General features: G+C 54.5%; 1 protein-coding gene across 5 annotated transcripts in view; it reads right to left on the minus strand.

The window, feature by feature from the left end:
• Positions 1–12,600, minus strand: part of PRDM16 (PR/SET domain 16) — a 363,983-nt gene that overhangs the window by 44,049 nt on the left and 307,334 nt on the right. For 2 of the 5 annotated variants that reach the window (XM_024234173.3, XM_024234165.3), the window contains exon 4: positions 8,084–8,218. The exons of 1 other annotated variant lie outside the window; for it this stretch is intronic. In XM_024234173.3, coding sequence (XP_024089941.2) covers positions 8,084–8,218 — 135 coding nt within the window. Of the gene's footprint in view, positions 1–8,083; positions 8,222–12,600 lie in introns of all 5 variants that reach the window. 2 more of the 5 variants (XM_024234169.3, XM_024234159.3) reach the window with 1 other exon arrangement.

The following is a 12,600-nucleotide window of genomic DNA, read 5'->3' on the forward strand; positions in this document are numbered from 1 at the left end:
TGGGAGAAGTCTGTTGAAGCAAAAATAAAGTCTGGAGTCTCTGATAGCCTTTAGCCCCCAGCAGCGGCCTCAGGGAGGACGACTGGCCGCCGGAAAGGAAGAAGAACAGTATATTTGCTTAAGCGACAGCATCTAAGCATCTATGCCTTTTTATAAACACTTGCCTCCGCTGGCTGTTGAAGTCGTGCCTAAGTCCCCGGGTTGTGTTGCACGGGCAAGGCTGGAATTTTCCCTTTGGTTTAAGGATCTGAGAGGGTGGGGAACCCTCTTAACAACAGCTGAGTTTACTAGCGCCAATAAATGTCTGCTGTAAATGGCTTTAAAAAATAATGATGCCAAACAGGCTGGATCTGAAGTTAAGTCCTTGTTCCAACACTTCAGGTTCTCTTTGTAACAACAATGACTTGACTGAACATGGGTGAACAACATGAAACACAGGTTCTCGGAATTCAAACTGTATTTAGCATGACCCTGCCTATTTTCTCCCCCTTTTATCACTTTCCAGACACAAAGAGGTGGCTTCTTGTAGGTAAGCGGAGTTCTGGGACAAATAAATCGCCACGTTCTCAACAGAAGGCAGAGAAATTGCCCGAGAAGAGCCTGGAGTCAGCCCAGGCCACGTTCATTCAGACGGAGCCTTTTATGAAAATTAATATCATTGCTCCCCAGCGATATTCTTTAAGACACAGAAATCATTTACATTTACAATGGCTGCCAGCTTTGGGATACCTTCTCCTTACGGGTCTTTAAAGAAAGTTTTTAAAATATCAAATCAATTCACAAGAAAAGAGACGACTTTCGAATATGAAGCTCTAAGTGGTACGGTTCTCATTCCCGCTTAATCATAGAACTTAACAATATAAATAGACGAAAAACTCCATGCAAATTCCTCCAGGTGGGAATCACCAGACTGCAGACTAAAAGGAACTGGGTTGAATCTGAGCAGCGGCCGTTCTTGTTTTCTCTTTCTTGGAATAAATGAATTTTTTCCATCAAGCGAACTTCTGGGCTTTCTTGTCTCCTTTTGACCAGTGTAAGAAACTTTAAAGGCAGGCTTGAATCAAGTAGGTGAACCTTCCTTCCGTGTGCTTACTGGAAAAAACTCAATCGCTCACCATTCTGGATTTCAGAATTCAACTGAGCCTGAGTTTACTGTGCCAGAGGCTTTTCTCACAAAACATGTGAAAGCAGCCAGTGGAATCGGAATTCTTCTGAAACTGTTTCCCAAAAGCAGATTCCCCTGGTGACCCGGTCTGCCTCTCACCTGGCCTTGGGAGAGAGAGAGGACGTTGGTCTGAGGATTGTCCCCTGCATTTTGGTTTTAGCGGAGGCGGCTGGGTCTCAGTGCTGCTCCTGGCTTCATTTTAACTCCTTGCTGTCTCCACGCGCTGTGAGTGTGGGAGAGCGCTGTGATGATCCCCGAGCTCCGAGGCCGGCCCAGGAGCTGAGCACGTTGTGGTGATGATGCCGTAAGCGCCAGCAGGGGCAGCACCCGGATTTGCAGCGCTGGGGTTTGGGCAGAGGTGTCCTTTCTCCCTTCCCTGTGCTTGGGAGCCTGCCTCTGGCCGGCCTCGCTTTCCGGCTTCCTCTGTGCTGAGGCGGCTGGAGGAGACCACAGTCAGGCTCCCGGACGACAGACAGTCCTATCCTCTGGCAGAGCGAGGAAAAGCCCCCTGGAGTCCCGGGCTTCGCCACCTTCCTCTCCTCCTGCGCATGGCTGAAGCATTTTTATTAAGCCTAAGTTTTATTATTGTGTGGTGTGCGATATGCCGTCACCATCCCAGCGACCCAGACGTGAAATAAAACTGTGTACGCTTATCTGTTTCTTAGTTGTGTGGTTTGGATCTGGATTATAAAAATATAAATGACAGGTCCACAGTTAAATTACCTTGATCATTCTTAAATAGCTTCTTCCAGTAAAGTGAGCCTGTAATGAGCACGAAAGGAATATACAAATCCTGACAGGTGGTTTGCGTAGGGGTTCAGACGGTACAGTTGAATTTAAACCTTGTTCTTCACCAAGAAGAGGATCAGTTTGTTCCAAAGGGGGCCCCGTAAAATGGGAATCAAAGCAACTTGCATATATTTTGGAGTCTTTTGTAAGCTGGTTATGAAATACTGAAGGAGCCCCACGCCCTCCTCCTTCCAATTTCAAGGGGGTAAACTGTGTCTCATGGTGGGAGGCTCCCGCGTGCCTTGACCAAATTAACAATCTATGATTTTTAATTTAAAAAATTGTGAGGATGGCTGGGCGCGGTGGCTCACGCCTGTAATCCCAGCACTTCTGGAGGCCGAGGCGGGCAGATCACCTAAGGTCAGGAGTTCGAAAGCAGCCTGACCAACATGGTGAAACCCTGTCTCTACTAAAAAATACAAAATTAGCCAGGCATAATGGCAGGCTCCTGTAATCCCAGCTACTTGAGAGGCTGAGACAGGAGAATTGCTTGAACCCGGGAGGCGGAGGTTGCAGTGAGCCGAGATGGTGCTATTGCACTCCAGCCTGGGCAACAAGAGTGAAACTCTGTCTAAAAAAAAAAAACATTGTGAGAAATAAAAGCAAAGGGAATATGGACATGTCTGGGGTCGGGGCAGAACAAGATGATGGGTGTTGGATGCCCTCTGTTTAAAATCGCAACCCTGACAGGGCACACGCCCAGACAAACGCAGGACCCGGGTCAGAGCCCAGGACAACAAAGCAAAAGAGAAATGCCCTCCGCCGACCTGAGAGACACCAGGTTCTCATGAACAACCGGCGCGGACTCTTGTCCACGCGTTGCTGCCTGGCCACCGGCGGCCACTCTTCTAACACAATGCCTTCGCGGAATACACTCTGTGGAGGGGCTGTGCTCCTCCACAGCGGGTGCCGGGACCCCTGCTCTGCCCCTGGAGGGCCCTGGGGTTTTGGGGTTTGTCTGATGCCCAGGCAGCCCCAGGGTGCTATGCAGATCGCGGCTGCTTTTCTCAATCCAGGGGTGCTGCAGGTTGTTTGAGAGCCCTACAGCCGTTCCGAGGTACGCTGGGGGTCCTGCACCCCTGAGTCTGGCTCCCCGACATTTGTGTTTGACCTCAGCCCCGTCCCCCGCCATCCTCAGCCCCACTAGACAGTTGACATCCCACCACCAACATTCTTGCCCTATTGAGGCAACGTGAGAAAAAGATAAACCAAAAAACAAAAAGCGCCGGCTGTGACAGCCCCTCCCTGCCTCCCGCATCCCCCCGCGGGCGCTTCATCGCCAAGCTCTTGTTTTCTTTCTTAACGTTAAAACAAATTCAGGAACGGTCCCTGTCTGTGTCTCCTGAAACATTTCAAACCAGCTCATTCGTTCATAATTACAGGAGAAAGAACCACCCAGAGGTGATCTGAGTGTCTTGAATTTTCCAAAAGGGAAAATAGGAGCCAGAGGGTGGGGGTGTGGGGGGGCCACCCCCAGAAAAGTGCACAGAGATTCCCAAGGGCCCCTCTGTGCCTTCCGCTCATGCTCGGACGAGGCAGCAAGTCAAAGTCCCCCACGACGACTTCTGACACCTCAAAGGCCTATCTCCCTTGCAATCTGATTGCCCTGAAAGTCCCAGGGAAAAGGCTCGGTTCCCCCCAGCTATGTGCAGGGATGTTTTGCTCCCAGCAGCTTCCCAGAGAGCCTGCGCCGCTTCAGGAGCAGCGGGACCCTTGGCCTTGGAACGGGCCAGCGTGCCCTTGGCCGTGATCTGGGGCCTCCTTGTGCAAATAGAAAACCACAAGTCCCCTTTTGGGCAACAGGGCCGGGCCCAGGAGCAAATTCATGGCCCAATGTGGCCTCCGCCTCTGCTAGGCTCTCCCATGAGCCACGAGGACAGCTGGGATGGGCCTTAGAGAAGCAAGGGCTGGGGATGGGCCCGGTCACCTCTCAAGAGGTCCCCTGGGGCCAGGAGGGGGAATCTCATTGCCAGATGAGAACGTGGAGGTGGGGCCCACAAGCAGCCCCCTCAGCCCCACGCCATGGGGATAGCTCTTGTTCATGGAGAGGACGGTCTGATTCCCATGGGGCCTGAGATGGGGAAGGGACAGGATGCTGGGCCAGCCCCGCCTGGGAAGGAGGGTGTCTGGGCCTCCATGCCTCCCTCAGCTTAGCCAGTCCTGCCTCCGTCCATGAGGCACTGTGAGGCGGCAGGGCAGCGGGGAGCCTCTGGGGAGGTGCTGGCCGGTTGCTGAGCCTTTTCAAGCTCTGGGGCTCACATGTTCTCAAGCCCCTGTCCCCTGCCTCTCCCCAGTGGCTGCGGAGGAGCACATGGCTGGTCCTCTTTTGTACAGGGCAGGTGTCTTGGGGCGTGTTAGGGGATGCTGGGAGAGGGACACGTGGTCAGTGATTTGAGCAGGCTTCTGAGCAGCCAGAATTGGGTCCTGGCCAGACAGTCAGAACCGGGCCTGTGGGTGCTGCACTGCCCAGCTCAGCAGGTGCCCCGGAGCGCCCCAAAGCGTCCGCTAGAGCGCCGGTACACTGCACAGAACCATGAGGGATGCGGGGGTGGCGTCCGCCCCCAGACCCCATCTGAATGCACCGCAACCCACGTCCAGTGAAGGCCAGGAGGAGCCCAGGATGGGCCGAAGGAGGTGTGTGACTCCCCTGCCTCCAAAGTGCCCCTAAAGTGTGGGTCTCACCCCAAGGACATGAGAGCACCCTGGAGGCCAGGCCCCAGAGTTTGCTTAAGTCCTGGCTGCCAGTAGCAGGAGACTCAGGGGGAAAGCCCCAGCCTGGGTCCCCATCTGAATATCGACCTGAGTTTTCAGTTCAGAGCGGCCTCTCTCCTCTGCCCAGTAAGGGAGCTCATCTCTTCTGGGAGGCTGTGGCTTCCAAAACTTTCTTTTTAGGACGTTTACACTGTCTTCTGCCCTAGTCTCCTTTTTCCTTTGAAAATGGGGGCTGAGGTCACACGTCTTGAACCTCAAAATGATGGTGATGCTTTTCTGACCGAAGTATTTTCCCTGCCGAATACCATTTGGCAAACTCGACGTTGTTTTACAGAGCTCGGATGTTCACATATGGTTCCTTCTCTTCTGTGTCTGTGCTGTATTAGAGGTGGGATGTGTGTGCAGTCTTGAAAGAGAGAGACAGACAGAGAAAGAGAGAGGGAGAGAGAGAGGGGAAGGGAGGAAGATTGTTCACTTGTGTGTGTTTGTGTGTGGGGGGATGTGGTGTTTGTAAGTACCAGGAAATCCTGGTGGAACTCCTGGCATGGTGGAAATCTGAGAAATGGCATTAGTATCATGTAATGTTTCCTTCTCAAAGAGAAGCTATTAAAAGCTTTCAAAAAATTCTTGGTTTTATTAATATTTCAGGGCAGTTTTTATTTCAGCTCCGCATAGGGTCAAACAGGTTGCTTTGCAGGAACCCACGTTCCAGTGGTCAAAGCCAGGGAAAGGAAATACTTTCCGCCGAGGCCGTGCGGCCGTCACAGCGAGAGAGGGCATTTAAACACTAGATTGAAATCTATTGTATCCCTTTCAAAAAGGCATTGCTAAAAGTCACGTCATATGAGAGTCTATGGGTTTCTGAGAGCAGTTTTTCATATTTTTAGTGTTTAAATCTTATTATTATTCAAAGGAAAATACATCCCACACAATGCTCATTTTCCTTTGATAACTGAAATTCACAGTTGAGATTTCAGGAGAAGAAGCTGCCAACTCAGCCACCTCGCCCGGGCGGCGAGTCTCCTCCAGCCTCTGGCCGGCTCCTGCTTTCCTGGGCATTCCAGCCACATGGCTTATCCAGCTCGGAGGTGCACCTTTGCGGGGACATGGGCAGGAGCGTCGGTGGCCCTGTAACACCCGACGTCACCGGCTGTGCTACCTGTGAGGGGTGCTCTCAAGAGCAGAGGGCTCCTCTCCCCGTCAGAGGGGAAGGTCTCACAGGCGGGTTAAGGGGGTCGGAAGTGCCCCGAGTGGAGGAATTTCTCTCTGCTTTGGGCCATTTTGGTGTTGCATTTGCTTAGATGTGCATTTCAAGTTCCCTCTGGATTTGTGGCTTTAATTCATCCTATGGACCTAAAACAGAGAGAATGAATCCCTTTGAGCTGGTGTTGGAGAGAGCCGTCTAGCAGGTCAGGAGGTATCCGAGGAGTTTTGACATTATCTGTGGTTTGGGTAATAGCGCCAAGTATGTTTCTCACTCTAGGACAGAGCTTTGGAGGAAGTCGGCACTGTGGGGTGACGGCGGGGTAAAGGGAAGGAACGGATCAGGATTCAGGACCATTCTTCCAACCTGGCAAAAAGGATTTCTGCCCCCCGGTCCTGACCATGGAAACACAGTTGGCTGCAAAGCAGTCCATTCCTTTTGGACCTCATGTGTAGCTAAAAGAAAAGCTTCCCTGAAATATTAATAATACAGTGAAGATTTTTTAAAAGACAGGCTTGTCTTTGAGATTACACATCTGTTTGTTTTTTAAAAAGCTAGACACGTACAGATACCCACTTTACCGCTTAAGTTTAGTTCAAAGGTTCTAATAAACGTTTATTTCTTAAATAAAAAAATCTGGGTCCTTCGTTACTGTAGTTTGCATCTCACAAAAGCACAGCCCTGGCCCAGCCCCGCGGTGCCCCTGCCCCTCAGCTTCCCAACGGACGACTAAGGACACACACTCTCTGCAAATCTGAGCCTCAGAAGGGGACGGAAAGACCGTCCTTCTATGCGCCTCAAGCCCAGTTTTCCTTCACTCCAATTTCACTTTCATCTGGAAGAAGGAAAATATTTTTTTTAAGTTCTGTTCTTATGTTTATGATTATTCTTTTGCTTCATCTCTGTATTTTTTTTCAATCAGAAAAAGTTATTTTAAACATTTTTGGGTGTAACTGAAGGCCACAGAAGTCCTGGTAAGAGAGTGGATTCATGTCCCTATCCAGAACGAGCTTGTCCGGCGGAGCAACTGCTCGATGGAGACTCTGCTCCACAGCCAAGGGGACGGCAAATGAGGGAGAGCCCCTGGCAGCTAGCCGGGGCCTGTGGGACCTCCCTGGAGTTTGCTCTCTGCGTTTCTTAATGCAAAATTTTTTCTCTAAAGTCGAGAGCCTTGAACCACTTTCAATGGCTTGCACAGGCTACGCGGGAATGTTCCGTGACGTGGTCTTCACACACATTTTTCACAGCCATGGGATCCTTTTTTTTTTTTTCAAATGAAATCTCATGTATGACCCCAAGATATTACAGGAAAAACCAGACTAGTATGATGTAAGGGGCCGGGGACCCCGGGCACCCCGAGGAACGCATGGTGTTGAGGATGCAGGTGGAAAGTGCCGCCCGGGAGGCCTGGCTCAAGAGTGAGAAGGGCCTCCAGGGGCCACTCTCAAGCTTGAAATAGAGAAATCCATGAAGCAGCGACCAGCTCTGGGGACACGGTGCCTTTTGGAGTGGAAGGAGACTCCGCATCTTCTCCCCTGATCAGTCTGTGGGTCTGGATGCCTGTTCTGGTGGTGGTGTGGACGAGCTGTGGAGGTCAAGGATCCAGGGAGCTTAGGGGGGTCCTCAGCCCTGAGGTGGCAGGGACGGAAGTGAAGGTGTCTCTTGCCTGGTTCGCTGCCCGCAGGACAGGAACTTTGTGCCAAAAAGGCCAAGGCCTTCAGCAGGCTGGTCAGAAGCCCCAGAGGCTCTAGGAGGCCCCTGAGTGGCTGCCTCATTGGCCGGTGCTGACTCTTCGGAAAATTTGGTTAAACAGCGCCATTTAGATGGATTCTTGCAGTGACGGTTCCTGCTCTATGCTTCTCCCGTGTCCTTCAGGGAAGCGGCATTTGCAGGAAGTGTGGACCCTGTGATCTGTGGTCCTGCCTGCTTCATTGCTTTTTTCCACCCGAACCACCATCCTGGGGTTCAGGAACTGCCAGCCTCAGGCAGGGTCCCTGAGCAAGGCTCCGATGGAGCCCTCCCGGGGTGAGTCAGCTCCCCGGAAGCCAGCACTGGCCGAGCACCAAACAGCACCCCCACTGCAAGCCAGGGCTTGGCAGATGTCCCCAAAGAGGCTCAGACAACCCTTGCCTCGGCACCTCCGCCAATCTTGGTGCCACATCCTCAGGGACAATTCCAAGGGGCAGAAGCCCCCGTCATGAGCCCAGACCTACCTGCTCACTGATCTGACACATGGTGAGGTTCTGATCATCGCAGGAGCACGCCACACGGATGTACTTGAGCCAGCTGCCGGCCCCCGCCTGATTTGCATCCACACAGAACTTCTCACTGCCCAGGTCTTCGGAGATCTGCTGGGAGGAAAGCGAAGCGGGAGTCAGAGGTGCCCTGTGTGCTGGGAGTCTGCACACAGCCTCTGCCCACCCAGAAACCTGGCTGTTTGGGCTCAAGTAGGAAGGCAAGTCGGCGTCCAGACCTCAGCCCACCCTCCGGGCATCAGCGGGGCTCCCAGCCCACCCAGCCTGCCCATGCCCGGGAGTCTCCAGGAGTCTCCAGGAGCCCAGCAGAAAGGCAGGGAATGGCCTTTTCTTTTCTCACCGAGCAGATCACTGCCCTGGCCTGGCGATACAATGAGCCTCCAGAGTTGCAACCCCCACCCCCGCAGCAAAGCTGACCCACGTGTGAGAAGGCAGAGACTGCTGCATCTGGGAGCAGAGCCCTCTGCTAAGGAGCTGGGGCGCTGGGCTAGAGAAAAGCGTGTCTGAAGGTGAAGGTGTTGCTGGGTGTGCATGTGCATGTGTGTGTGCAGCCTGCACATCACTCTGAGAGTAAGAAAAGCATCTGGTTTCCTTAAAGCTGGAGAGTTTCAGTTTGACACCCAGCAGCATGAAGACGCCTAGCTGTTCTCACCATGCCCGCAAAGTCACACGCGCACCAACTTGGCTTTACTTTGTTGTCACTGTTGCCTCTGAACGGGCAGAGTGGCAACCCCTAGGACTTTTCTTATTTGCTGTGACCCCCACTCTTCCGAGGACCACCGATGAGGAGACCTGACCTGCTGTCCACTGTGGAGGGACGGTGTCCCCTCGAACAGCCTGACCATGGGTGGCGGCTGCAGGCCCCCCAGCCTCCCCCACTCTGGCCAGTGGCTACTCTGGGTTCTGAATTCAAACCAGCAGCATCTTGGGCAAGCTTCCTGGGCAGCCCAGCCCAGACAGGGCAGGAGGGAGGGCAGAGGGCAGGGGATGGGGCCACACTACACTCAGGTCCCAAGAGTAGAAAGGCTATGTCTCTGTGGGCAGGAGTGCCCTTGGGCAGGTGTGTCCTGCTGGACAGGTGTATGTGGGTGGGCAGCTGTGTCCTTGGGTGGGTGTGTCCTGGTGGGCAGGTGGGTCACGGTGGGCATATGTGTCCTTGTAGGCAGGTGTGTCCTTGAACAGGTGTATCTGGGTGGGCAGGTGTGTTCCTGGACGGGTGGGCCTTTGGGCAAGTGTGTCCTTGGGCAGGTGTGTCCTGGTAGGCAGGTGTGTCCTTGGGCAGGTGTGTCTTGGTGGGCAGGTGTGTCCTTGGGCAAGTGTGTCCTGGTGGGCAGGTGTGTCCTTGGGCAGGTGTGTCCTTGGGCAGGTGTGTCCTGGTGGGCAGGTGTGTCCTTGGGCAGGTGTGTCCTTCTGCAGGCGTGTCCTTGGGCAGGTGTGTCCTGGTGGGCAGGTCTGTCCTTGGGCAGGTGTGTCCTGGTGGGCAGGTGTGTCCCTCTGCAGGTGTGTCCTTGGGCAGGTGTGTCCTGGTGGGCAGGTCTGTCCTTGGGCAGGTGTGTCCTGGTGGGCAGGTGTGTCCTTGGGCAGGTGTGTCCTGGTGGGCAGGTGTGTCCTTGGGCAGGTGTGTCCTTCTGCAGGTGTGTCCTTGAGCAGGTGTGTTTGGGTGGGCAGGGGTGATGGATAAGGGAGTCAGAAGGACCCAGGGGAGTCAGGATGACACAGTGACCTGTCCAAGTGTAAACAGTGGAGGCTGACTCTGGGCACCTCAGATGCTCGGCATGCACTCTCGCGGGTTCCTAGCCATCGCAGGCCTGGTGCTGGAATTCTTTTGAAAAGCTAAACGTTGGCACCAATCAATGGGGAAGCATGTGGTCCATGTGCCCCATCCTCTGTGCACAGCGTTCCCTCTTCCCCTGAGGCTTCCAGGGGAAGTTAGCCCCCAGAGCACAGCAGAGACAGGGAGAGGGCCTCGAGTCTCTTTCCTGTTCCACTTGCTCTCAGTCTCCTTGTTGACATCCACCACCAAGCTGGGGTTCCCAAATAAGGGTTTCCAGAGGTGCTGGGTGAGATAGATTGGGGTGCAGGGCGGGAGGTCGGCCAGGGCAGAAGGGCATGCTCCTGGGGTCCCTGTGCTCCCTATCACACACAGCCGTGCCTGCCCCTGGGCCCCTTCTGGCTCCATCCAGGGCAGTGAGAGATTCACTCGAAGCCTGTCTTATTTCAGAGATGGCAGCGGCAGAAATGTTCCCAAGCTCGTGGGCTGTGGCTGCTGTGCTCCATTCACCAAGTGACTGTGACTGAATGGCCAGGTCCTTTCTCTGCCCGGGGTTGGCTGTGAATCCTGTCCACTCGGAACTGTAGATGGGCCTGTGGTCCAGAGGGGACGTGGGTCCAAGAAGCATAACTAGGCTAGAGGCTGGAGCTCAAGGAAAACCATTGGTGGCGGAGGGACGCTCAATATACAAACGATGGATTAGCAGGAGCATAGCTGGCCACATGGGGATGGCAGTATCCCAGTCCTGTCCCCAGCCCATGGGTCCACTTCTCCATAGAGGCCTGCTGACGTCACAGCACATCGCACACAGTGCCTGTGGGCTGAGGACTGGTGCTCACCCAGGGCGGGCCGTGCCCTCCCACCTGGGACCCGGACTTTTGTCCTCAAAGCTGGAGCACCTGGGTCATAGCACCCCATTGGTGCAGCCAGGAGTACGTGCTCCTGAGTGCATCCCCCTCTGAGCCCAGGGACCAGCTGATGGGGCTCAGGCCACTTCCCAAGAGGCAGGACTCACTCCTAATGCACCCAAGACATGGGCTCAGCCAACACCTTCCCCCTGTTCTGGGCCCCGGCTGGCTCAAGCCTCGCTTTGGTGGGGAGTCTGTGGCCACCCTGGTGTTCAGGACTCAGGGCAGGTTCCCAGGGAGACAGCCTCTGTGTTACCAGCTTCTGTAGAGACAGCTGTGCCCTAGGCAGGACTGCAAATCCCTTGACATTGGAGGTCCTGGTCCCTAAAGGGGCTGCAGGAAGGGTCCTCACGCTGTCCAGGGAGGTCACTGCCTGCCTGCCCTGCCCAAGTCCAGGGCCAGCCCAATCCAAGAAGCACAGACTCAGCAGCCCGCCCCACTGCACCCCAACTCTTGCCAGGACAGGGGTGGCAGGAGCGCAGCATGGGAGGGAGGAGGCCGGAGGCCACAAGCGGCTGGTTGTCACTGGGGAGGCAGGCTTCCCATCCTCTAGGGTGCAGACCCAGGGCCACCAGCTCCACGTGGTGAGGCCCCTCCCCAGGCACAAAGGCCTCTCAGGGCCCCCTCACCTCCCGCCCTGACTGGTGATGCGCATCAGGAAACCGCTGGAAAGGCCCGCCAAGCCAGAGCTGTGGTTGGCAGCCCTGCCATCTTCCTCTGCCACAGGAAGGGAGCGAGGCTGGGCTGGCCAAGACCCACATGGCCCCACCCTGCCTCACCACTGGCCGGGTCTGGGTTGGAGGCCACTGTGGGGCAGGGGACTCACAGCACCTGTACAGGTGGTGGCCTGGGTGCCAGGCTCTCCCTCTCTGTCTCCCCTGCTCTGCTTCTCTCTGTCTGTCTCTGTATCTCTCCCTCTCAGCATGGGTCTCTTTTGGGCTCTCTCTCCTCTTATATGGTACAGGGGCCAGGGAGAAGGTAAATGACGTGTGAGTGACCACAGCCATGGCATGGGCTTCTCCTGGGGCCTGATTGTTGACTTTAGAGTGTTGGCCTTGGTCTGGCACGGTGGCTCATGCCTATAATCCCAGCACTTTGAGAGGCTGAGGCAGGTGGATCACCTGAGGTCAGGAGTTCAAGACCAGCCTGGCCAACACGGGGAAACCCCATCTCTACTAAAAATACAGAAGTTAGCTGGGTGTGGTGGTGTGCAGCTACTTGGGAGGCTGAGGCACAATAATTGCTTGTACCTGGGAGGCAGAGGCTACAGTGAGCTGAGATTGTGCCACTGCACTCTAACCTGGGAGACAGAGTGAGAGACTCTGCCTCAAAAACAAACAAACAAACAACAAAAAAAAACAAGAGTGTTGGCTTCACCTTGACTTCCAGGCCTTGGGGATCTCCCCAATAAATCGCTGGAAAAACAATCTGTGTCCCACTATTTTAAGTGCTTCCAAGCCCTTCACCATCCAGGCGTGCATATACCCGGGTGTGTGCTTGTGTGTAGGCGTGTGCCTGCATGTGTGCACATGTATGGGGGGGTGTGCATGTGTGTGGGTGCACCTGTGCATGTATATATGTGTGTGCATTCATGTATGTGTGCTTGTCCTGGGGGAACGCGGCGAGAAGCCTTTGGTGAGCAGCAGGCCGAAGCCGGCAGGAGGACACTGAAGCGATGGCCAATTCCCTCTCAAAAATGTGGATTGTGTGTCATGGCAGAACTGCTGGAGGAGAACCCTGGCCCCTTCCATCCAACCTCACATCTGAGGCCTCCTCAATGCCTGTGATCTGGCCAC

Source organism: Pongo abelii, chromosome 1 (genome assembly GCF_028885655.2).
Source record: "Pongo abelii isolate AG06213 chromosome 1, NHGRI_mPonAbe1-v2.0_pri, whole genome shotgun sequence".
NCBI classification, from domain to species: domain Eukaryota; kingdom Metazoa; phylum Chordata; class Mammalia; order Primates; family Hominidae; genus Pongo; species Pongo abelii.